At 40.3% G+C, this 25,838-nt stretch overlaps 1 protein-coding gene across 1 annotated transcript in view; it reads right to left on the bottom strand.

Moving 5' to 3' along the window:
* col2a1b (collagen, type II, alpha 1b) overlaps positions 1 to 25,176 on the bottom strand; it is a 46,267-nt gene extending 21,091 nt beyond the window's left edge. Inside the window, exons 1-29 of the mRNA XM_063473386.1 lie at positions 24,869 to 25,176; positions 21,696 to 21,905; positions 20,183 to 20,199; positions 18,543 to 18,575; positions 17,614 to 17,646; positions 17,317 to 17,370; positions 16,180 to 16,281; positions 15,410 to 15,487; positions 13,407 to 13,451; positions 12,071 to 12,124; positions 10,528 to 10,581; positions 9,651 to 9,704; positions 9,361 to 9,414; positions 9,223 to 9,276; positions 9,051 to 9,095; positions 8,713 to 8,766; positions 8,399 to 8,443; positions 8,145 to 8,198; positions 5,556 to 5,654; positions 5,208 to 5,252; positions 4,812 to 4,910; positions 4,554 to 4,607; positions 4,195 to 4,302; positions 3,882 to 3,935; positions 2,442 to 2,540; positions 1,819 to 1,872; positions 976 to 1,074; positions 652 to 705; positions 221 to 274 (exon numbers count right to left, since the gene is read on the bottom strand). Coding sequence (XP_063329456.1) covers positions 221 to 274; positions 652 to 705; positions 976 to 1,074; positions 1,819 to 1,872; positions 2,442 to 2,540; positions 3,882 to 3,935; positions 4,195 to 4,302; positions 4,554 to 4,607; positions 4,812 to 4,910; positions 5,208 to 5,252; positions 5,556 to 5,654; positions 8,145 to 8,198; positions 8,399 to 8,443; positions 8,713 to 8,766; positions 9,051 to 9,095; positions 9,223 to 9,276; positions 9,361 to 9,414; positions 9,651 to 9,704; positions 10,528 to 10,581; positions 12,071 to 12,124; positions 13,407 to 13,451; positions 15,410 to 15,487; positions 16,180 to 16,281; positions 17,317 to 17,370; positions 17,614 to 17,646; positions 18,543 to 18,575; positions 20,183 to 20,199; positions 21,696 to 21,905; positions 24,869 to 24,962 — 1,953 coding nt within the window. The 5' untranslated portion in view covers positions 24,963 to 25,176. The remainder of the gene's footprint in view (positions 1 to 220; positions 275 to 651; positions 706 to 975; positions 1,075 to 1,818; positions 1,873 to 2,441; positions 2,541 to 3,881; positions 3,936 to 4,194; positions 4,303 to 4,553; positions 4,608 to 4,811; positions 4,911 to 5,207; positions 5,253 to 5,555; positions 5,655 to 8,144; positions 8,199 to 8,398; positions 8,444 to 8,712; positions 8,767 to 9,050; positions 9,096 to 9,222; positions 9,277 to 9,360; positions 9,415 to 9,650; positions 9,705 to 10,527; positions 10,582 to 12,070; positions 12,125 to 13,406; positions 13,452 to 15,409; positions 15,488 to 16,179; positions 16,282 to 17,316; positions 17,371 to 17,613; positions 17,647 to 18,542; positions 18,576 to 20,182; positions 20,200 to 21,695; positions 21,906 to 24,868) is intronic.
* Between the last annotated feature and the right edge of the window lie 662 nt (positions 25,177 to 25,838).

Genomic DNA, 25,838 nt, shown 5'->3' with positions numbered 1-25,838 from the left:
AATCTTCAAAAGAAGTTGAAAGTCTGTAAGTCAGTGATGGTGTGATGTGATGTACAGACAATTTGGTCAAGGACTTTTTTTTCCAGACAGAGCTATCATAGAAGCAGTCTGGGAAATGGAGATAACAAAGACTGCTTCTAAGTGCAGACATAGAAAAGGGATAAGATAATATCAGTGTTGAAGGTATATAAAGTGGCATGGGAGCGATAGAGATACGTACAGCAGGGCCAGGGGGTCCAGCTGAGCCAGTTTCTCCATCTTTGCCAGGCAGACCCTGGGGAGAAGAAGAAAGAGAGAGCCAGAGGAGGACGGGGTGGGGAGGTGGAGGAGGAGGTTTGACAGATATCAGCACTAAAGCCAAAGGTGATGCTCTTAACTGGGCAGACATCTGACAGATATATAACTGAGGCTTCTCGTGCTGAAGCTGGACTCTGTGAAACTGTGTATTTCAACAAAAACTCTAAAAATGAACCTGATTAAAAGTTTATAGTTTCTGACAATCACAAATATTTGGCTCTAAAAAGAGACTTTACTTTGGCGTAACGTGTTTATGTTTTTATGCACGTGATTAATTAATGCTTTATAAAAACATAGCAGTCAATCTGAGGAGCGTTAGTTTTAAAACATAAAGCGGAAACACGATGAACGTACTCTCAGACCAGGAGCTCCAGCCAGTCCTTTCTCACCAGACTTGCCAGGTTCACCCTTAGAAAAGCAGAAATAAAATCCAGTGGTTAGTGAAAATGCTACTGCTGATCCCTTTGCACCTATTTGGAGAAGAAAGGTGGATACAGGCGACGATACACATCAAATTATATAAAATTACTCAGCAGCACTCCACATGTTGCTGAACAGGTATACTGTGCAGTTTTGAATCATGCATTTCTTTTTTAGAAATGACAAATAAAACACATTGCAACACATTGTAAAATATTACTCCCATATAGAAGGTACTTTTTTTTTCTTTTTACTTACAGTTGCTCCCTTTGGTCCAGGGAATCCCATGACTCCAGGCTGTCCTCGGGCTCCCTGTGGACCAGGAGGTCCTGGACGACCATCCTCACCAGGCGCTCCCTGAGTAAAGTCAACGGTAAATAACTGCCATATGTTTCTCTAACAAAATTAAAAATGTGACTACAAAATCTAATTAATATACAGCAAAATTCATGACACACTGTGTATAATCCCTCAGTAATGTTACATCCATTTATATACCAATCATTTAGTAAGCCAACCAAAAAATGTAGCTGTTTGTTGCACATTTAGACAAATATCATAATATTAAAAATCTGAAATCATTATGCAGAAATGTATGTTGTATATCAAATAAATGTGAGTTGCACTATTTCAAGTCTATTTATTTTTTTAGGTGTTTAAATTAATTAGTGAGGCTTCAGTGAACGGTTCTGGTCTAAGTGCAGCTTACAGAGTTCAGTACAGCTCCACCGTCATTATTAACAAAGTGTATAAACATAAGGATTGAATATTATCCTTAAAAGTGAAAGTGAAAAAAAGCCAGCCCCCTGAATTCAGCGTGAACATGGAAGTAAGCTACAGTATAAGGCTGGTGGATAATGGGCGGATAAATTTCCCACAATTCAATTTGGTGAAACCACTCATGAGTCATTATGTGGTCAGAGCACATTCGGTAAAATTACAAGTCTCTCCCTGGTTGTTTCACATGTGATATTAAAAATAACACACGGCTTTTAATACAGCAAGCGGATACACAGCGTGTAGTTATTGCTATTAATTTACAAGTAAACAACAACGACTAATTAATGTCTGTTACAACAAGAAACGTGTACATGAACGTACAGAAGGTCCAACTTTGCCTTGAGGCCCAGCATCACCAGGGCGTCCAGTCAGACCCTGTCAGAGAAAGGAAGGAGAATTACTGGCTAAATCTGGATGAGTCATCAGGCATCTCTTTGCAGACATATGCTAAAGAAAGGTGGTATTACAGAACATATGGCACCATGTGAGACTGATTTTACACCTCTGACTAGCCCCCTGTGCAGGAAGCAGCACCTGCTGATGGAAATGACTAAGAACGGAAACATGAATGAGAGCACATTGCTCACAGGCTTCATTAACTCTAGTTTCTAATTTCATTTTGGTGACTGCACACAAACAATCTACTGCTGCAGCTGAAATTAAATATTTGCAAGAGGAAGTACAACTTATCTATCTATCTATCTATCTATCTATCTATCTATCTATCTATCTATCTATCTATCTATCTATGCATACAGCACAGCTTGATCCATTTGAATGAACATAATGGAACTCCTTCATGAAAGAGAAACTAATCTAAAAAACATCCCAAATATAGAAACTGTGTTCTTCTGAACACTTTTGAGATTTGTGGAAATTTAAAGCACATTTCTGCAGATCACCAGCGTCTAGGCGTGATAATGCACTGTAGAGGAAGGACTTACTCTGGCACCGGGCAGACCGGGCTCTCCAGGGCGGCCGGGGTCACCGCTGGCACCTTTGGGACCGCTGGCTCCTGAGGGTCCACGCTCACCGGGGGCTCCCTGCATTATGAGGAAGGGTGTAAATCACAAGTCAAACACAGAGGACGGGAAACATCTCAAAGTTCAGAGGAGATGTGTTTCTCTTTTAGTAGGATGAACAAATTTCATTGACCTGCAGGATATGAGAAGATTAAATTCAGACAGATTAATTGTGATATAAATGAAACTGTCCGTGGAAAGATAATATTTAATGAGATGTTGGCTTTGGTGATTTGGGACATGTAGGTCAGTGTGCGTGATGGGTTTGTGAGCTATGCTGCCATCTTGTGGGAGGCTGCGTGCATCACTGCTGCCTCCTAATGCGTGCAGGATGAAGTCAAAGGGAAATAAGTGTGCTGACAAATGGCACTTTTTTTACTCTTCAAGGAAAATAACATTTTTATTATGACCTTCATTCATTTGTGAATTCAGAGTGAACCCCAAAGACGTGCCTCATTAACCGCATCGTTTTAAAATCTGCCAGCTGATTTGTGCAATTTAACTTGATTTAAAAAATGTTATGAGTTAATGAGGGGAAAAATGATTTCTCAGAGAAGTCAATTTACGCTCAGTGAAATGCTTTGTGGAAATCAGGTCAGCTGCTTTTTTCATATACATCGCGTTTTACCTTTTACAGTGTAGTCAAATATGTGCAGATTATTTATCTTTTTAAAATTTCAACTTTTCTGACAAAAATATATTTTGGAACTTTAAAGTATTTATACATTCATGAAAAACAAACAGCTAAACTGAGAAATAATCCTATTCTTTAGAACTTTTCCAACAGTTTCAGTAGTTTTAGCTTTCACAGTGAAAACTATCAACCAAGAAAGTAAAATATAGATATGAATATCTCAGTTACACACGTTTTCAAGGTTTTCTGATGGCTTCTAGTCTACGTTTGAAGTACTATTATTTCAAAGTATGCTGAACTATTTCTGCTTAATTGGTCTTCTGAAGCGTAAGTTCACCAATTATTAACAAGCTTATATCATCACCATCAGACTGGAAATGCTTTTATCGCTCAGTGAAGTAAATATTACTCCCTCCATGCTGCATGTCAAAAATCTCTACACTAACCTACACTAACATGATAATAATAATATTAATAATAATAACGTCATGACACAAACATCTTTTTTATGTCTTATGGAAAAGTTTAAATTAAATGTCTGTGTATCACATATAACTGAATGTATTCACACACATTTATTCACATATACAGTTTTACACCTGCAACTACTGACCAGATGCCTAAAACATGCTCTACACAGCTCATTTAGGCTGTTTGGAGCGCTTCACTTCCTTTTCACAAACAAAAACTCTTCTCTGGAGTCTCAGTGAAACCAACATGAAGCTTACCTTTGGACCAGCCAGACCATCTTGACCAGGGAAACCACGGTTACCGGGAGCTCCCTAAATGGAAAACACAAAATTAGATTTAAGCTTTATTAAAATAGCAATATCCCAATCTCACAGTGGGCCGTAAATGGGTTGCAAAGTTTTACCCAACGAATACACACCCATCCATCACAGAGTAAGCAATAACAGTAAGTTAGGTGTAGGAAAACCCTGACGCTGTGATATTCTATGATATATTTAATATTACTTTCCCAAGAGTTCCCGAGCAGCATGTTTTAAAGAACTGGAAAAAGAAAACATGCTGTGCACTTACTCTCTCTCCAGGGGGTCCCCGTGGTCCAGCAGAACCAGGCTCACCTCTGGGCCCTCTCTTGCCTTCTTCTCCTTGTGGGCCATTTGGTCCCTGAAGACCAGGTGGTCCCTGGAATCAGATGAATAACAGACAAGGTTAGTACAAAACGGGAAAAAATATGTTGTATTTTTACATATTAAAGTAATACGTTTTGTTTGGTTTGCATTCCTAAACTATGTGGAAATGTGTACTAGGTCTGCCAGATGACATTGTCTGAAGTGTTTGTCCGCTTTTTCCACAAAGTACTGTATCAATGAATTCAGTTTTGCTGATGAACCAATCAGGGAATACAGACACAAGTCGAAGGAAACAAAACTCACAATTTCTCCTTTGGGTCCAGCCTCTCCCTTGAACCCTGCAATACCTGGGTCTCCCTAAACAGAGACAGAGAGAGAAACAATGCATGAGTTATTTTGTTTTTAACACCTGCTTTAATTATTTGGGATATGAAATGGACAACAAACATCAAGTGGTCAATTAAACTGCGAATACATTTAGATATATAAATAGATTAAAAGTAATATAACTCCAATGAAGGGGGCATCCTGTGTTTTATGAATGATTCATTCAGTACATACAGATGTTCCCTTTGGACCAAGAGGTCCAGTGGCTCCCTGAGGCCCGGGAGGCCCACGAGGTCCAGGGAAACCAGGAGCACCAGCGATGCCAGGAGCACCCTATAAAAAAGAGACAGAGAGAGGTCTGAAGTCAGTCAGCTGACTGATCACTGAATCAGAAGTATTTTATCTCAGCTTTTAAAGCTGGAATAGAAAGCTCAATATCATTCACTGCTTAATCGGTCAGATTCAATAAGAGATCACTGTAAATGTTCTGTATAGGATGCAAATATTATTAGATACAGTAGAGTAACTCTGAAGTTGCAAGAAAAAAATTACCTGCATGTCTAAATATGAAAACGTTAAGTGAGAAGGTGGCACTTTGAAATACAGAAAAGGTAAAAATGCTAAACTTACAGCAGATCCTTTTGCTCCAGGGATGCCATCAGTACCGGGATTACCCTGCAAAAAAATAGTCTTGAATCAAATCCTATTAATTTAAAATGTCAGGTGATGTTGATGGAAGGGTTCAGGGGCTCATCTGACAGGATGGTGTGGGTGGGTCTACCAACAGTCTGTCCAAACAATGTTAAACTACAGCAAAAAGCTGCTTTTCCACAGCACAGTTCTCTCTGCTCACTAAAGAGAAGTCTGACAAGTTTCTGAGAAAAACATGCAATAAAGAAACTGAGCTGCACTTTTCACATAAAATAAGAAAGTGGTATGAACTGACAGATTTAGATAAAGAGTTCTAGCATCACTTACAGAAGCGCCAGAGGGTCCAGAAGATCCAGGAGTACCAGACTCTCCACGAGGTCCCTGAGCACCCTCAGGTCCACGAGCACCAGTAGGTCCGGCTTCTCCCTGATCCACAACACAGAGGAAAGATGAGTAATGTGTAAGCAGAGTACACAGAGTAAGTGAAAAAGACTTCCAGATGGGCTTTTAATAAACAAATGTAGATAGAATTGAAAAGAAGAGTGATTTAAAAGGTGATTTATGTAATAACGTAATATGTCTTTTAATATATATTATGGGATTTATAGTTTCCTTGGTAGTGAAATATAAATACTAGTGCTTGTAATTATCAAAAGATGGTATTGATTTAGGATAAAAGTAGATACGAAATGATGCTGCAGACTTATGGCAAACTTTATTTAAAAAACAGGAAGTAGATTTAAACTTTTTATGAGCTTCTTATATTATGAATATCTTCTATTAATATACTCACTGCCCATTGCAATGTAGAAGTGCTTAAACCTGATCTTCCTCATCACCAGCAGGGGGCGACATCTCTAGTTACAAAAACAACAAGTCTGATTGTATGGACATTCATTTTAAAACAGCCCAGAGGATCACTTCTCCTGCTGTATCCTCTCTGTAATCATTTACCTGAAGAGTTTAAGGGCTCAAATGTTTATTCTAACTCTTACTGAAAACAGCACTGTGTTTATTTAGCAAATTAAGGTTCCATTTAAAGCAAAATAGATAAAACAGCAGGGCATCAACTTGGTTGGAGCCAAAGTGTAATTGTTATACACCTACATGGTGACAGTTAAAACGCTGAGCTTGAGCCCTAAAGACAGAACCTGTGTGAAGTCTTGGTGGCTAATGCCATCTTTTATATACAGTTTGTGGGTCGTGGGAGCAGTTTGCCTTCAGAGCGTTCTGTCAGAAGGCTTTCTTCTCATTTATCTTAACTTTTTTCCTGTTGCCATCTTACTTCCCTTGGCATGTCTGTTTTTTTTCTTTGTTTAATATATCTCTAATATTCATATTGTTTATTGCTTTTGGAAGCTTTTAATATCTGGCTAGGAGGACTCTTTATCCAACAGCATAAAGGGCCTCGAGGTGACAGTTGTTGTGATTTGGAGCAACAGCATTTAAATAAAATTGAACTGAACTGAATCACAGCTTGGGTTAACGATCCCTCTATGGACAATTTTATGTATGTGAGAAATTTAGCTTGAAGCTCTGAAGCCATTTTATCTGTTTGTTGTGCCTTATCGAGGAGTAAGGATTAGATGTAGGAGGAGAAGATTTTTCAAGGTTTTGTGCTTCAGTATTAAAAAGCCTAACTCAATATTCTGAGCTCCCACCTCCTGTGGATGCAAGCCAGAGATTTTACCACAGTGGTAGTGTGCAACTTCATGCTGATGCATGAAATGTCTTTGTCATTGTTGCTGCTTTACAGGCTTTCCACATGCAGTAGTAACTATAACCTCACATAGGTCAAAGGTATGTTCAAAAATATTGATGTTAAAGCCTTTTGTAAATGCCAATAATTTACTGGCTCTAAAGATGAAGACAAAATGAGACCTCTGCCAAATTTGTAGTTTTTAAATTTGCTTTTAGTGGGGGAAAAAAATCTCAGTATATTAGAGCCAGTAACTCAGTCGCTGTTAGATAATAGAATTCAGCTGCAGCAGGAGCTGAAGAAAAACTGTCCATCTCACATTTGTTTATTTCACAACGATAGTTTCTTTAGTTTTTGCAGTCAAGGTTCATATGTGTATGTTGCTTCTGTCTTGTTAGTTTTTTTTGTGCCAGGACTGAAAGGACTTAAATGAGGCAACATCTCATGAACACATTTAAGAAGTTTAGGTTCCTGAAGGCATCGAAGGCATGAAACATAAACATACATAAAGCCATTCAGACTTTTCTGCAGATAAACATAAAACTATACTGTGCGTGTTTTTGAATATAACATGATGAAATTTCCAAACACACCCCTTTCCTCGTTTTGAGCCTAGCTTGCCTTCACTATTTCAAGGAAAAACTCCTGAATTTTCTAAAGAGACGCTCCATTTGCAATTCCTATAAGATTTCTTAAACAATCAAGGGGCTTGAAGAAGAAAGCAAACCACCAGCACAGGCCCCTTGAGCACAGATCTGAGCCTGTTTGCCATGGAGGAGAAATAAATCAGATTCAAACCAGAGACACAAAAGAAGAAAAAAGACAGTAAGGGGAGTGAGAGAGGGAAAATAACACTTTAAACCCCCCCTCCTCCCCAATTTTCCACACAGATGGAGGTTTAAAGCACTTTTCAGTGCAGCGCAGGCATCTCCAATTTCACTGAAGCATTTCATCTTGTCCCCACAAAATCCTCCCTGAGCTGGGTACAGACATTTTCTGAGATAATAACTTTTTTCCTCATATAAAGAAAATCTTCCTAAAACTATATTCACTTTAACTTTATTTTGGTGCAGAAAAATCCTAAATAAGTGATTCAAGTTTTTCTGGCAGTGTTTTGATAGAAAGAAAGAAGGCAAACAGTGCAACAGAGAATAACCAACACAAAGGTGAATATGAAGAGGTGCTGAGAGCTTCATTTAGATAAACACGTGACTTACTTTTGCACCGGGCGAGCCAGGGAAGCCTGGAGCTCCGGAAGGTCCAACGGGGCCCTACAGAGAGAAAATAGCCTGTCAGCTTGGCTATTAATCACTGACACATCCAGGTGTGAAAGATCAGATATTATCATATTGTGGAGATGTGCATGTAGAGAAACACAGCTCTGACTTCATGTACAGTATTTCCTATCAGATCTGAATGCAAATGTGGACAAAATAAAAGGAAACTACATGACATCTAAGAGGGCACTTACAGGTGGACCAGCAGGACCGGGCAGGCCATCATTTCCACGAGCTCCCTGAATAAAGTGAACAGTGCATTATGAGGACAGGTCAGGAAAAAACACAGCTGGATAAATGATTTCTTATAATCAACAAATAACGTGACACAGTGTTTAAAGGTTAATGCAATTATCGCCATAACTGCCTATAAGAAGCACCTGATAAATGCTCTAAATTTACTGCTTTACTGCTAAACAAAGAGAAGGGGTGACAATCCAACCATCTGTTCTAAATTATATTAAGTTTGTTTCCAACACCACAGTTTAGAGAGAAACATGGCACCTACAGCAGCTCCACTGGCTCCAGGACGTCCTCTCTCACCAGGCAAACCACGAGGTCCCTGTGAGGGAAAAGAAGAGGAGAAGTTCTCACCATTACCATCATTTACCAAATGTGTGTGTGTATACCTGTTTAGACATCTTTGTGGGGACCAAAAATTGGAATATTACTATACTTGTGGGGACCAACAGGTTATGGTTAATTTTAGGCTGAGGGTTAGGGTTAGGCATTCATTTTTGATGGTTAGGGTAAACGGCTAGGGAAAGCATTATGTCAATTAAATGTCCTCACTAAGATATAAAAACCTGTGTGTGTGTGTGTGTGTGTAATGCCCACAACTCATACCATTGGTCCGGGAGCGCCGCTCTCTCCAGGAGAACCAGATTCACCCTGAACAGAGGATTTAACTGTTATTATGGTACAGCAACTTGGGGGATTAAACAAGTGTCCTCTTCAGCAGAGGAAGGCATACGAGCACAAGCTGTGGGTCTGAGTCAGAAAAATCACTACATCTCACCTTAGCACCAACAGCTCCAGTCTCTCCCTTTGCACCGTCACGCCCTGCATAACCCTAAAAGACAGAGACGTCAGGTTACGTGACATATAAATACCCGCCTGTTTATGCTGGAATTTCTAGGACAACAAACAGACTCACTCTGTGCCCCTTGATGCCAGGCAGACCAGGAGTTCCCGGGAATCCACGAGCTCCCTGTGGCATGAAAGGAAAAGATGTAGACCAACATAAACAGAGGGAATCAACATGAAGCTAAGATTTTAAAGGAAATTACTTTCTCCACAAATACAAAGAGTCCAGTTTAGCAAACAAAGAAAATGAGAAATATTAAAATTCTTTCTTAATTTACGGATTTAAATAAGTTTGCATTTAAATGCATTAATAGTTCATCATCTAACTGGAATAGGCATCAGCTAACTGGAGTAACTCACCTGAGGTCCCGAAGGTCCACGCTCACCTGATTTACCAGGTTTGCCAGCTTCACCCTAAAACAAAGACAAAGACAGAGACAATGAAGTAAAAACCAAAGTAAACCTGCATTTGAAGTTGTTATTTTGTGCAATTCTTCCTTACATATAAAAAATGTCTGTGTATTTTCTGTCTACTTGTATGTAGTTGAATAGAATAAAGAGCACCCTAGTGGACACAGCGTGTAATGTCACATTTGCTGCCATCATGTGGCTAAAAGGAGGAATTACTTTTTTTTATGTCTGTGGTCCAAATGCTGTTTGAAGATTCTTCTGAAGATTGAATTCACAGCATACAGCCTGCCTCTTTGAGAAAGATTTGCTGAACACTTCAGCAAATCTAGCTGTTACTTCAGCTAAAGAAGTAACAGCTAGTAACACCGCAAAAAACTAAACGAGTCCAAACTTCTATACAAAACAAGGATTTGCTCATATAAAACAGTATCACAGACAACATTCATCTGTTTATGTGGAGAATGCATCAGGACTAGAAAGTCCTGCTGCTGCAATCACACAAGTGCACTTTTCTACTCTGAGCACTCAAAGTGCTTTATACAACTAATTCATTCACCCAAGCACTTTTTCTAAACTGTTTAGTGCTGTAACAGTAATGTTACTGTCTAACATTCATACACATTCACACTCCGATGAATGCATCGGAAAGCAACATGGGGTTAGTATCTTGCCCAAGGATATTTGGCATGCAGACTGGTGGAGATTGAACCGCCAACCTTCCGGTTAGTAGCTGACCTGCTCTACCACCTGAGCTACAGCCACCCCACCTTCACCAACCTGGCGAAGAAGTGAGGCATTTCATTTTAGTTGCAATGGTCACACTTACATCATCTCCAGGTTTTCCAGGAGGTCCAGGGGGGCCACGGGGTCCCATGGATCCCTGTTAGAAACAGAAAAAATGAGCACAGGTGAGAAACTGTGAGAATCAACAGAGGGCAACATTACACACTTTACGTTTTAATTCATAGGAACTGGTATTCATAGCTGGTGTCTGTTTCCTTTGACAATCAGCTCTGACAGAAAACAGAGAAAAGTCAGACGAGTCACAGATGTGCTTAAAGACCCGATTAGTGACCCTGATTATTGTTTTCACAGTTTAAGTGTTACACTCACTGATGCAAGCCGCCAATATTGTTTACTTATGCAAAAAAAGATAATGAACGCCTTAATTTAGAAAAGACACCATACTGTGTTTTTGCTAATTGTATAATTGTATAAATTATGCAATAATATTAATAATTATAAATAAAACTATTAAAGTATTCTGTGTCTCAGTAGGAAGGGTTTGTAGGTCTTTACAGGCTTTCTTTCTCTCCTCCCTGGGTTGTGACTAAGCAGCTGCACAAAAAGTACAGTTTTGGTGAATGACATAGAACAGAAGTGCTGATTATTATTCTATCGATGCACTGGCCTCCTCTCTGATCTGTGATTTTCCATGATTTAGCCAGTTAAAGGTAGCGAACACTGGACTTTACGCTTGGCCAATATTTTCACCCCTCTACAACTGTCAAGCTAGTTTCTGGAAGGAAGTTTGATTTTAATCACTCCTAACGATGCACTGGCACATTTTTAAAAGGGAAAGGCATCTCAGAGACGTTCTGTCTGCATATCTAGACTCCACATGAGCAGATTAACACAGCAGTGGGGAGACCTTGCTTTGTCTACCTGCTGAGAGAATAGTACTGGGTACAGGGAAGGGGTTGGTGGTGTGGTTTCAGTGAACTTTGGGGGAATGAAGAGAAAAAATTAAAAAACTTAGAGAAGCAAATGTAGAAATAGAAAATAAAAACTGATTGGAAGAGATGCAATCTCCTCTCCAAGATGAGTTTACGGAGATAATGAATTGTAAAAATAAATATGTGAGGAAAGGAATGATTGCAAGAATAATGGAAGAATCAGATTTGACCTTTTTTATTCAAAATATGAGTGTAGGAAGGTGGAGACAAATATTAACGTCAATTTCTCAAGGTCTACATATTTCATAATTTCAATATTGCCATAGTTGGCAAAACTAACAGACTGTGAAATGCAACACAGGTATGTACAGTAAGCCACAGCTAAACTACCTAAAATAAAAAAAGTGTTTAAACACACTTATTCTGGACAATTGGACCTCTCTGGGTTTTATTTTTTTATTCTTGGGTTGTTCTTGTGCCCATTTTCATACATGTTGTACCAAAATTATTATTTTTAAAAATATTTTTGGGATTCTATGTTATCATTTGAAGAATTTCAAGCTTTTTTATGGTTGAAATCCCCCCTTAAAAACAAGCAGTCACAAGAAAGCAGCTCAAGTCAAGCAGGAATAAGAACAGAGGCTTAGGGGTTTAGAGGGGACATGCAAAACCTCAGGAGGGTGGGATACTTACTGATTGTCCAGGCTCTCCAGCTTCTCCAGGATTACCTTGGAAACCTTGTGGACCCTGGCATGTGAAAAGAAGAGAGAGTCAAACTGTGAAACATTTTTTAGACACTGACAAAGAAGATATTAATAAATGTCTGCTAATCTAACTACATCTTCAAAGAGGTATTGATTAAAGGGAATCTATTATGCCAGTTTCTAGCTGCATATTTTCTTTCTTGGACTCTGCAAGCTTTGTGCCATTGTCAAGCTTTGGTTTGGTCAAGGAGATAGGCCACCTTCTGTCTAAAACAGGCCATTTGAGTCCCTCTCCTTGCAAGCCCACCCTCCCTTTAAGCCAGATTTCTTCTGATGAATTGCCCCTGGACACAAAAGAACAGCAATGACATTTCAGTACTCACAGTTGGAGCTATGAGCCTGAAGTGGCCATTTTTAACTGCCTATCACAGGGAGCTGGAGCCTATATCCTCTTTTATTGACATCACACAGAGCCAAAGGTGGAGAAACTTGCTGGGATATAGAGAAGTTTGAATTCAGGCTGAATTTTACGCTCATATAGAATACTTGCACATATGCCGACTGCAATATTTGAAATACGAGTATCCTTCGTTGTAACGACGTATATACGATAGAAGATAATCCACATTTGATCCCTTATGGCATCCGTGTGCCTGTTTTTCTAAATTAAAAGCTTCTAAGATTTAAAATTATACCATAACTTTAGAAAAGGAAGTCTTATCTAAAAGCAGACCAAAGTTGTTTAAGGTGGAATTGCATTTCTGCAAATGGGGGCTTTGGGCGATAAAATGATCAAGTTGAGGCAAGTCGGGTGGCACTGCCTTCAGCTCAGCAGCTTCTGGATTCTTTGAGTAAGGGCTGCAGGTGGAGCTGGGTTACAGGCAGGGGTAGAACAAGGCAGGGCATTTGCGTGTGGTGGGGGGTGTAAGGTAAATTGTCAGGTGTTCTATGGTATGTCTGGGTCGTGGCACAGGAAAAAGCCCCGGAGCCTTCAGGGAGATGAAAGTGTTCTTTACTTGCCATCTTCCTCCAGAGGAGAACCGGAGCAGACGCTCGTGGTTAAAGCAGGGCTCAGTATAAACAGTTATTACTTAAAGCCTGTTGTATGCACTTATTCCTGAGGTTTGCACGAGTAGTGGCCATTTTAAGGTCAATATTGTTATTAAATACATTAAAGGAGCAGACAATGTAGCATATGCACATTACACATCACGTTACAATTATGAGATTTTGCCATGTGTACCCTGTCTGTGACCAACCACAGGATCCTGTCTACAGGTGTGCCCTGATGGTGTGCTGTTTTTGGGAGTACAGGAGGTACTTACAGGTGCTCCAGTTGGCCCAGGTGGTCCTCTAGGTCCCATAGGGCCCTGAGAAGAAGACAAGACAACACACAAGCAACATGAAGATAATGGCAGATAAATCCACCCGTCACTGTTACACACATTTGAAAATACATAAACACGCAAATTAAACAACAGCACAGTTAACTTTTTACAGTTTGCATTACTGGTAAAATTTGTTAAGTGGTCATTTTATCCACGTGAATTCACTGAGAAGCTATAAAAACATATCACCTGCTTTGCCTCAAAGCTACATAATACTCAGCAGCTCTCCTGTCAAAACCATAAATCATTTGAAATTCCTCCCGGGCTCAGATTTTCTCTTCACTTCTTTCATCCTTCTGCTTTCCTCAGCTAATTTTTCCACTCACTGTGTGTTTCTGTAGTTCAAAGGTCATAAGCTGAAGTGTTGTATTTTTAAGAGAAGAGGCTGAACTCTGCATGGCTTCTTGCATGACATACTGTTGGTTATAATGAAAATCTTCATCTTAGATAAGTGAGATTTCAGGCACCGGCTCAGCGGAAGAGTCTTAAACTAAATTGAACTAAATTATCTCTGACTGCTCTGCAACTACGTCTGGTCGGAGTTGCCAAACTAATTCTGTAACAGTTTTGAGACAAATCTTTATGCTTTTTTTTCAGTTGAAGGGAGTGAGCTGAGAGCTTTCAAGATCCCAAGTTCTTCTTATTAAAAAAAAGTTTGAGTTGCGATGACTTTTGACAGCTGTTTGCTTGGATAGAAACATATTCCTTTCAGTACTGTGGCTCTTATGAAGCCTCATACAAAAATCAGGGCTTGCAGCCAAAGAAAATGTCACAGCCGGGCACAGTGGTCCTCAGAATCAAATGAAAGTCACCTTTCAGTGGGTGTGGGAAGCTCTCACCACACTGGGGAGAAACGTATCAATGGGGCTTTATATCTGCAGAATGTTTGAAAGTGTGTTTGAGGGGCACACATATGTTTGTGTGTGTGCGTGCATTTCAGTAGCAGCATTGTTTAAATAGCTATGTAAGGCCAGGATATGAGCTGGGGTATTTACAGGTATATAAGGGGGTTTTAAGCTTTACTTGTGATTTAACATCAGTCCAGTTTGCTCTTCTACTGCTCTCTCCAACAGCAAGCTGGCATAAGCCAAAGTAAACGTAGACTTCCTTCAATAAGGCTCAGTGTTGTGGTGAGCTCTCAGACATACATACGGTTTGACAGTCAGTAGGAGTTAAGCCACACACACACATACACTCTGACGCTAGCTGAGGGGATGTGATCGCCTTTAGTCCCCCTACCCTCAGAGTGTCTCAAACCACTGCTGGGCTGAGAAACAGCCAAGCCTCTCTGCGGCTCTTTAAACCAAAATAGCTCCCAGTATGCTCCTCACTCCATCACAGGCATGCTGCCATGCCAGCAGGAGCGGTTTTTCATGAGCTTGAAATATAATGAAGATCAATGGCTGCTTCCTTGGTTTATAAAATTGCCCCTCTGTACTCCATGTGAGGTGTTTATTTTCCATTGTGACCCAGAACTTTGCAGCTTCTTTCCTCCAGCAGCAGGAAAAACGTGGCTTTTATCTCTTGATTTCATTCATAAACCAACAACAAAGAAGGAAAAGACAAAAAGGGAACACTGTGTGAATCAGTAGTCTTCATTGTTTCTTCCCATCCCAGACTTTAAATCCTGCTTTGGCAACTACTCTCCTAAAGGAGAATGATGATGTTTCCATCTCACAGTTTTCACGTTTGATGACCAGGTGATGCTTCTCTAGTTCATGGAAAGAAGTTGTTTATGTCCCCCCAGAGCAGTTAAAGAGCAGGATGGGGATGCAGAGCAGATGCGGGCTGATGCAGATCTCTAACCCAGGTCTTCATGTGGATAGACTCAAAGCGCTTTGTTTTTGAAAGCTTCATAACTTTAGCCTCATTGCAGATGAAATCAGGCGGTGATAAAAACAACACAGGAGTGGCAGCAGCTCTCATCATCACTTGCTCACCATTGGTCCTTGCATCACACCCATTTGTGCGCCGCCGGCCTTCTCGTCAAAACCACCAGCCATCTGAGCAGCAAAGTTCTGGAGGAGGCAAAAGAAAGGACATATTTAGGATTTTTAGAATAAACAAAAATGGTTTGTGGTTTATTATGTTTGTGACATCTCAGGGAAATAAAAGAATAAATCTGGGTAAAGTATTTGACTGGAACAGAGCGAATGGATGACTTAATTTCAACACTTGCAAAGCGTGTTCATGTGTCATGCATCACTGCATGATGCTGCATTGTTTTGGCCGGAGAGAGAATCAGCTTTTGACCTTCTTTTTGTCAGTAGTAGAGCTTAGTATGTGAATTCTGATGCAGACAGAGGAGAGACAGAGGGCATGTGAACCGTTCTCACAAAGACTCTCTTTCTTTTTAACTCCACCCCCCCAAAAAGCACTTCTTCCCTTCCCCTTCTTACGTCTATCATACTACCTCCACCACCCTCAGTCACCCTCCTTTCTTTTCTGCTACAAAGAATGAGAGGCATTCGATCTATTCTTTCCCTCTGCATCCCCTCACTGTTGTCTTTCTGCCTCCTCCCAACACCAGCAGTTTCCCACATCTTTTGTACTCTTGGATTCTTTCTTTGCTCCATTTCACCCCTCTCTCCGGTTATTCCAAGCAGCCAAAGTGAACCCATTCTTGGCCTTGAATCAGTATTCAACCTGTCAGCTCCTATGTCTGGAGTGAATGCTAGCCCATCGCCCTTGCTAGACATGCGATACTCACTCCACCAAGGCCAGGGGGTCCATTAGGTCCTGGAGGTCCAGGGGGGCCAGGGTTTCCGGGGGTGCCAGGCTCGCCATCTCTGCCACGGGGGCCAGGACTTCCCTTAAATATAAATATAAAATTCAGATGAATTGAAAATCTCGTGTTTCACAAAATGCCCCACATATCATTTTGTCAAATCTCAAAAAAATCAAATCGAGGAGCATTTGCAACAGATCAGCTCATAAATTCACTCACTAACTGCTTTCCCTCTATTCAAATACTACATGTTTCTCTATCTGCAGCTGTGTTGAACTGCATTAATGCTTCTCACAACTGAGAAGACACAATTTAAGTACCAAAACAAATAGGAATAGCATCTTATTAAGTAATAATCTTCCCATTTTGTTGCAAATGTGTAAGAACATGAAAGTGTTACATAACATATTTTAATTTAGCATTCATTAATTCCAACCTGTGGCCAACATTTGAGCTCGTGTGCACTCTGGATAAATGATTACACATTTACTCAGGTGATGATTTTTCAGGCCCAATTGGACTACATGCATTCCTCTGTGCATGCAGTGACAAATTACCCTGCAAGGGAATCTCAAACAAAGAATGAATACCTGAGTACCTAAAAAAAACCAAACATGATTCTTCACATTGGTTAGCCAAAACTTGATCCGTCCTGCGCTTAAATCTGCATAAACAAGACGACTACATGGCATAAACTCCTCGCCTGCGGCCATTAGCACATCCGAGTGATGTTACATTATTGAGATGATCAAAGCCTTGCAAATGTGGTGGTGCTGATTTCCCACACTGACTGACTATGGGCCCTCTGAGAGCAGCAGAGGTTTACATTATGAGTCTCCGACAGCCTCACATCTGTTAAACACCCCAAACCTCAGCAGACCACACAGCCTAATGGAAATGACACATGACTAGTTAGGCTGAGTCGCTCAGTGAAAGGCTACCATTCTGCAAACCTGCAACCTATAACAGATCCCCCAGCCCACTCCCCGAGACCTAAAGCTCCGATTCAATGACACATACTGTACTTCTTAGCTGGGCAGGGTTTGAGTTTCCTTTTTTTAAAGTAGAAAATCAAGGGTCATAGAATTTTTTTTCTTATTTTTTACATGTTACACTGACCTTCTCTCCTTTCTCTCCTCTTGGCCCTCGGGGTCCTTGCTCTCCTGGCGGTCCCTGGGTGAACAGGAGATGGTGAAATAACTTCAGGCGTAATCTCAGTACTCATGTGTTGAATAACAGCTGAAGCCTTTTAACTGTACTACTGTTATATCACATCGGTTTCCATTTCCAGTCACTGCTCTGCCAATTAAATGTAATACCTATATAATTACTCTAAACACGTTCAGATACTACGCAGTGTCTGTAAAAGTGCTCAAAGGGGAATAATTATGAGAAAATGAGGAAATAGGTGCATACCGTTGGGCCAGGTGGTCCTCTTGGTCCTATAACCTGGATAAGACAAGGACAGAAAAAACAAACTGATAAGAATCAGCTGGTCTTGAATAAAACATAATTTTTAATCTCTGGGCCTAAAACAAAACTTGACATTTTCCAGATATAGTTGCACAAGAGAGGTTTTGGGAAAAATGATCTGTCTCCCATCAGAGGAGACTTGTTAACTGCTAATCTCTTCGGGCAAAGCGTTAGAAGAAACATACAATAAACAATGCCTTTGTATTTCCTGCCATGAGCTTGTATCGCCTCAGTGGGGTAAAGCATTTCCAGGTGCAGCACCACAGCAGCAGCAGCAGCAGCAGCAGCAGCAGCAGGGAGCTCACTTTCTGTCCCTCCTGCTCTCTGCTGGCCTGTGAGGATCTTTATGGGGGAATGTATGGAGCCATTATTGTGCTTGGCTGTCTTCTTGATGAGCAGCTTGGCAGAACCTCTTCCCTTCTCTCTAACACTCTCAGTCTTATATAAACTGGTGGTGTTGGTTGTGTTTTGAGTTCATGCACGAAAACATTTGATAGTTTCAGCTTAATGTGACATTATGATTTTATAAACAGAGCAACTTAAAACATTTTAAAATAGATTAATTTACTTACGCATTAATACACCAGTTATACTAATAATGGATAAAACAGTGGGAATTTCTGGCCTTCTGCTTGCGTGTGTGGTGTGTTTCTTTATTGCAGTACTGCTGGTTTTACTAGTAGTTCAGTTACCAGTAAAGTACCTGAACACTTCTCCACTGCAGGCTGGCGGGGAGTTTTGAGTGTGTCTTGTGAGTTTAAAAGAAATCTCTGTCACTTCAGGATTTACGGTTCTAACATAGTTAACAAACAAGCTTTTCCAAATGACAACACAGATATGTTGCATGTTTTGAGTGTGTGGCATCAACTTACATCCGTAATGTCTCCGGGTTCGCCTTTCTGGCCCTGAGATAAGAAAAAGGTAAGAACACAACAGCAAATAAGATCGGCTCTATTAGTAGCTGAGAGTTTGATTATTTTCAAACATCTCTCATGTTTTTTTCTCAACCACACTCAGAAAAACAGCTCATAAGAGCCCATCTGATGAAAGCCTTTGCTGGAATTTGCAGTTTTATTGGGAAATTGGTCACAGCAAAATGTTCAAAGTGAGTATCCCCCGCAGTGCCAGGGCACGTGTAAATATTGCACACAGTGTGAACAGGAAATAGCTATTAAACATCTGCCAAAGCTCATTCATATCAAAGCCTCATCTCAATCCTTAAACTACAGGGCCCTCATGCAGCCCTGATATAAGTCTGCAGTGTTGGGAAGGTTACTTTTAAAATGTATTCCACTACAGATTACAGATTACATGCCCCAAAATGTATTTTGTAATGTATTCCGTTACGTTACTCAATGAGAGTAACGTATTCTGAATACTTTGGATTACTTAATATATTATCATGCTTTTTACAACTACATGAATGTACTATTGCGGTGTGATTTATTACTGTTACTGAAGGTTACTCGCCATACCAATACCAACTAGATTTTTAAATCTTAATATAAAATGAGTAACAGTAGGGTGGACATTAGGTAAGGCTCCACTTTTTGCAGCGATCTCATAGAAAACTATTCCACGCGTATATAAAACAGGTCCGCGGCTCCGAACTGTAAAGGCGTAAAACCGTAAAGGGACCTCTGGCTAACACGTCGGGTTCGTGTCGGGCTCGTAGCTGAAAACTAGCTTTACTTTGTTGTCTGGGTCAACTTATCTAGCGAGAGACAGAGAGAGACGTTGAAAGGCTGCTCCAACGGAACTTATTGTTTCAGAGGAAAACACGAACACAGTGTACAGTCGAGTCTTAATAGCTTACTTACAACTGGGCTCGTCAGGCACTCTATTTGGCTGCAGTGGTTATTATTATATTTACATGCTTCCAGCTCCCGTTTCTGCTCGGTGACAGCTCGTACTTTTCCTTTTTTCTCCCTCCCTCGCTCACAGACACATAACGGGTATGGCAGTCCATTCTCCCTGCAGCACGGACTACACTGCCCATCAGGCTACATTCTTTACCACTATACCTGTAACACACTGCCTATTGCCTTCATATTAAATCATTTTTGTGAATAATTTTTAAAAATATCTCTTCACGTCATTATGCGGGCTGCAAGTAGAGCTGACATGGGCCACGAGATTGAGACACAGGCATTAGAGCCTCTTAATGCGTGTTTTGTTTGGGTTTCCACCAGTGTGGAAAGCAAAAATAAAGAGGGCATAGCCTTATGAAACAGGAAAGTACCGCCGTGTAATCCATTCATTTCAAAAAAGTAACTGTATTCTAAATACCACCTTTTTAAACGGTAACTGTAACGGAATACAGTTACTCATATTTTGTATTTTAAATACGTAACGGCAGTACATGTATTCCGTTACTCCCCAACACTGTAAGTCAGGGACAGATATGGCTATTATTGCTGGGAGAGGTTGATATTAAACACACACACATGCATAACGATTGCATACACAGACAAATACACATGCAGCATTTAAATATACTACAGTGTCTCACCTTAGCACCAGGTATTCCTGTTATGTGTCGAGCAGGAGAGAGGGAGAAAACAGATCATAGTTAGTGAACAAACTATGTTGGCCTTGCAGTACGTCCTGGAAGGAGAAAGGCTACTAATACCGGGAATCAATTTTATGTTCTTAAACTGCTCCAAAGACCACCACCAAATCATATTTTGATCACACAAAGAGCCCATCAGGACTGTAAACAAGTGTTGGTTGCATCGCCATCTCACATTAAGAGCTCAAAGCAAAAGCAAACCAGCTGCAGAGTGAGGGTAAGAGTAGAGAGCAAAGGAGCTGGAGTAGCCTGCAAAATTGTATTTCTACTGAAACGTTAAACCTTCTGTGCCGTGGGCAAAAGCAGGAACTCTGTTGATTTCACAGCATTTTAAGCTCATTGTTACTTTTTTTGCAACTCAAAGAAGTTAAACTATGATGATCAGTAACGCTAAAGCAGCAGGTTTGGTTAAAAATTAAAAATGTAAATAAGTATTGTTTTAAACACTTTGACACAAGAGTGCACAGAATTCTTAAATATTAATAAAAGCATCAAAATGACATTTTTGTCAAGTTGTAACAGTTTTTTCTGCAAAACTCTTGTTGAAGGTGACATTTATCTTTAGAATTTTGATATACATACACTAATATGTTAATATATACATAAACATGTACGTATATCAGGAACTATCAGATCAAATACAAGTCAGTACAGATCTGACAGATGCATAATGCTGTTTGACACAGTCAGATAGTGGGTAGTCTGAATATATTTCAGTTTTTATTAGCTCTGTTTTTATGTGATTAAAAGCTTAAATTCAAAATTCAGCAGTTTTGCCTTCAAAATAAGAATAAGTATATTATAAAGCATTTTAATCCAGAAGCATGCAATGAAAACAGTGACACATGCATTGACACAGTGACTTCACTCAAGCTGACCTTATTTATATTTCCAAATGTGACCCATACAGTTTGTATATCTGCAGCAATGGCATTTTCAAATGTGGTGAATAGATCCTTCTAATAGTCTGAACTCTCAGTACGTAGTCACTGTGTTTTCTTGCCATCAGATCTGCAGAAATCCACAGAGAGGATATAGAGTAGAAATGTGAAGCTGTGTCTGCTTGACTGAGGTATTTCCTTAATGACTCCCACATGTTTTCATGATACTTAGAGAGGGAGAGAGTATTCAAACAAGATGGGGCCAAGGTGAGCCAGCTATGGAAAAATTACGGCGAGGTAGCGTTTCAGTGAAATCCTGTCAGATGTGTCACTGTTGTTGTTTATTTCTCATCATTTGTTTGCTTTGGGGTTCGAAAACTGTATTTAAATCAAAGGCTGTCACACAGTACATGTCCAAATAGAACATTAGAGTGAACATCATGTTAAACAGCAGCTACCTGACCTTTGATTAATACCAAATTTAAGCAATGTGGCGTTTTCTCCCCAAAATAAACATTATGATCCTGAGCAGTAATTTATTTATGTGAGGTGTGAGATAAATAAATTACAACCAGAGGCTGGAGGCTGGTCAGCAGCGCAGATGGGGCAACACTCTCCAAATGGGATTTCAGGTTTGGGGCAGTCTTTTAGCTCCTCGCAGACAATTTCATCACACAGGACGGTTCCAGTGTCACACACACAGATGCGACAAGGCTCTGGTTTCCACACATCCTTGTCACTATAACGCTGTCCATCTTGTACACAGCTAAACGCGTCCTCTTCTGTGTGTGAGACCATGGAAAGGGACACACAGAAGAGGTACGGGTAGGTAGCAGTGGAAGGAAAACACGAGAGATTATATATCAGATGCGAATAGCAGTCAATGTCGTGTGCTTCATGACAGACTAAAACAAAACAATGTCATATTCAGCTGTGAAACATATATGCTGTGATATAATGCATGCAAAATAACACCATAAACAGCCTTTCAGTGAATGTTTTTCTACACAAGTGCAGAAAGTTAAATTAAAGTAGGGAGTATGTAGACTATTTAACGCACTATATCAGCACATTACTCTTAAATAAAAAACAGAATTGTCAGTGACAGTTAATCTGGCAGTCCAAAACCAGACCAGATTTAGTTTATAATAATGTAAAGGGGAACCATTAATTCCTCAAAGAAAGGCATTAAAAACAAAGAAAAATGGCATTGTTCCCTGATTTATTATCATAATTATCTTTGCTAATTTTTCTCTTGTTGACTTATTAATGCCCTGAGGAACCGTCTACAAAAACCACAACTTCTCTGCTTCAAGTCGAGCTTTTCTTCACTTGACCGAGAAATGCAATCTCTCAAGTAGCCACAAGGTGGCAGTTTAGCATCGCAGAATTACAGATAAGCAATGCAAGACCTGCAGGAAACCACCAGTAGCTTTACAGGAGCTGGAGGCCATGTGTAGGAATTGCTTAACAAGTTAAGTACAGGACAATTAGAGCTGGAGACACCCTACTGTACTGCAAAAGAGGCAAAGTTTGCACTGAGTTAATAAAAATGTTTGGATTATTTTCTCAGGCCACATTCTGGTGAAGGGCACAAGAGAACGTGCTGGCGGCGGTTCACTTCTGAATACAGCTGCTGTATGTGGTGTAAATGACACCACTGGCATCACAGTTTTACAGTAACAATCAGAAACGTGTTCGTTTTCCAGCCTGGCAGCCAAACACCTGCTCGAAAATAAAAATAAAAAATGGAGTCACAGAACCTGCGGCCAGGTGATGAAAAGAAAGGCCCCAAGGTGCGCACTGCTGAGAGGTGAGAGGACAAGGAGCAAATACAGTAGCTATATTTACCTTTGAGAGCTGCTTAAGTCTAAGTATCCAAACGGACCTCAGCAGCCATGAATGAGGCCTTTTTGGAAAGAGACAGAGTGGGCAATTCACAAAGTATTGCCTTGTATAAACATGGGGCACATTTCAATCCCCATCTGGAAACCATAGCTGAGTCAGATGCCAGTTCAAACACACCGGAGAAAAGAAAATGGCCAGCTTTCATGCACATACCTTGCGGTTTTGACATGAACTTCTACAGGCCTGGATGCACCATGAAAGGGCTGCACCTGTCCTTTCACTGGCTGTAATATGAAAGATTCTCCTGATATGGGGTATTGTAGGACAAGGGGTCCTCTATCTACTGGAGAACTGACAGAGAGCTGGCTTTTCATCACTGGGGATAATTTGTGAGTCTCCTCTCCCATATGCTGGCAACCATACTGTTTTCCAGGAGAGTAAAACAATGAAAATTGTAAAGTGAATCCAGGTGTACTTTAAGGACATTAGAGTCAAGCACGTTCTTATTTATTTAGTAACTGTTTAGGTCTCAGCACTAGTTCTACCTATGTCTGATTAACTTTATGGCCTCAAGGTTTAGAGCTCCAGTCCTCTTGCTGTGCTAGGGTCACAATAACACCTCTATACCCCGTCTCCCTAAAAAAACAAAAAGTGCTAGGAAAGAAGGGCTCGCATTATAACCAGGAATCCAGGAACTGACATCTCTGAGAGGGTAACCTGAGACTTCCAATTGCTTTGGCATGACTATTCCCCTCTATTCTATTCTGGGAATAAAGACATTTATATTCTCCAGCTTTCTTGAACTCAACTTGTATATTATTAAGAACACTGCACTTTCTTCACATCAGAATAATAAAGTCCCTGCTTTATATTTTTCCAGTTACCCCTCTTGCACCCTGGCTCTGTCTCTTTCTGGGCTGACTGTCACAGCTTATGGGTAATCTTTTAAGCAGATGGAAAGCCTGAAATCATATGGAACATTATTTCTGGCCCCAAATCTGCTGGCATACCTTTACTCTCAGATCTCTCTTGTGGATACTAAAATCAATAATAATGATTAAGAATCCTACTCCAGTTATTAAAAAAATATAAACAGTCTGCAGGTATGAAGGACGATTTGTTCTCAACAGGGTGAGTATCGTGTCAGTAAACTAGTTATTTTGAAATATTTGATGGGGCTTTTAGTTATTAGTTCAGCTTTCTGCCCCAACAAGCCATGATTTGCCTGGATGCCCTCAGAAAGCAAAGGAATGTGAATACTTTTCACCAAAGGCCCTTGAGCCTGACCACCTTTCACTTTTTGCTCATCCCCTCCCCCATTATATTAAGTGAATCTGCAGCTAAAAGGAGAGTCTGCGAAGGCCCTTAAAACACCCACAGGTGTCATGCAGCTCGACTTTGAGAAAGAAGGGGGAAGGTAGCTTTTAAGGCAATGAGCTGAGTTCAAAGTAGGAATCAGAATCACATGATCTTCGGTTTTAACTTAAACTAGGACGAATAAATGCAAAAGTAACTAAGAAATAAAAAAGAAAAGCACGCTCTGAGGGTTTTTTTCCCCCCGTTAACTTCCACCACATCTTCATCAATTCCATTCTCACGCGCGCCCGCAAATGTGGCATGCACTTACATCCTAGATCTTATAGAAATTAAAACATAAACAGACGGCAGACCGAAGATCCACAGAAATCTTCTTTCTGTCATCACATAAATAATCTTTCACGCACAGAAAACATCAAAGATATCAGTGACTTTTCTGTGCGTAAAAGTTCCAAAAACTTCCACACGTCACGTACTGTGCTGAAACATTATTTACAACACGATTATTCGAGTAACTCTTAGTATACTCTTTATACAAGTTGAGTTTTTTTCTCATCAGAGATATAAAACTGTCACTTACGGTCGTCTTCCACCTGACATCTCACAACGGCTAATAGACAAACTTGGCTCGCTACAAGTAGCAGTATAGTCCTGGAATCCATAAAGCTGAACATGTCTAAATATTAGACATGCAGGGCCCTTGAGGGAGAAAAAATGGTGCGAAAGGAGCGGAGGCTTCTCTCGTTATTTGGTGTTTGTGTCCCCAGTTACAAAAGCCAGACCATTCGACCTTCACCCTTCCCAAAAAAAACCGATGGGGGAATCCAGCGGCAGGACCTGGACCTGCAGCACAAACTCAGCACCGACCGCTTCAGGCCAGACGCTGTAGTTTTATGTCCCTGTTACCTTCAATGAATCTTCGTATATTCCCAAATATCAGGCCGGCCCCTTACCCCCTGTCAGGCTGTAATCCGAGCCCAGTTTCCCTCCCATCTGTCTCTTTGGTCCCATTATTGCGCTCCCAGGCCACTCCTTTCCCCACGTGCTGAACTGAACCCAAAAAAAGCCTGAAACTTTTTCTCTCTTATTTTGGTGCCGTCCCCGCTTTCTCACCCTCCGTGTTCATAGAAAGCATAGTAAAGATGTCACAACCTGTTCGTCACGCAAACTGACAGCGTTTCTATTTATTTCATCATGTAGGTTCAGTGACATGTGTGCAGTAAACGGAGGCAAAGGCACATTAGAACCATCCAAAAATCACAATCACACAACCATACACTAATATTTAAATATTTATTAGGGCAAGACTAAAACAAATAATAATAATAAAGGTGAAAAAAACAACAACAAACTATATTGATGCATATTTTTATAATTTATTAGCTACTTCCGTTTAATGGTCTCTCTCTTCGTGTAAGTTATTTTACTGTTCCTGTGGTCTTAGTAAAGCTGGTAAACAATGCTTGGTACACCTGTTAACAGCCTTTTAATTAGCAAGCTCTTTATTTATGACTTCATACTTCAGCAGTTTTAAGCTACAAGTCAGTGCT

This window comes from Pelmatolapia mariae, linkage group LG5 (assembly GCF_036321145.2).
Source record: "Pelmatolapia mariae isolate MD_Pm_ZW linkage group LG5, Pm_UMD_F_2, whole genome shotgun sequence".
Lineage (NCBI taxonomy): Eukaryota > Metazoa > Chordata > Actinopteri > Cichliformes > Cichlidae > Pelmatolapia > Pelmatolapia mariae.
This window is presented reverse-complemented; position numbering and strand designations above follow the sequence as displayed.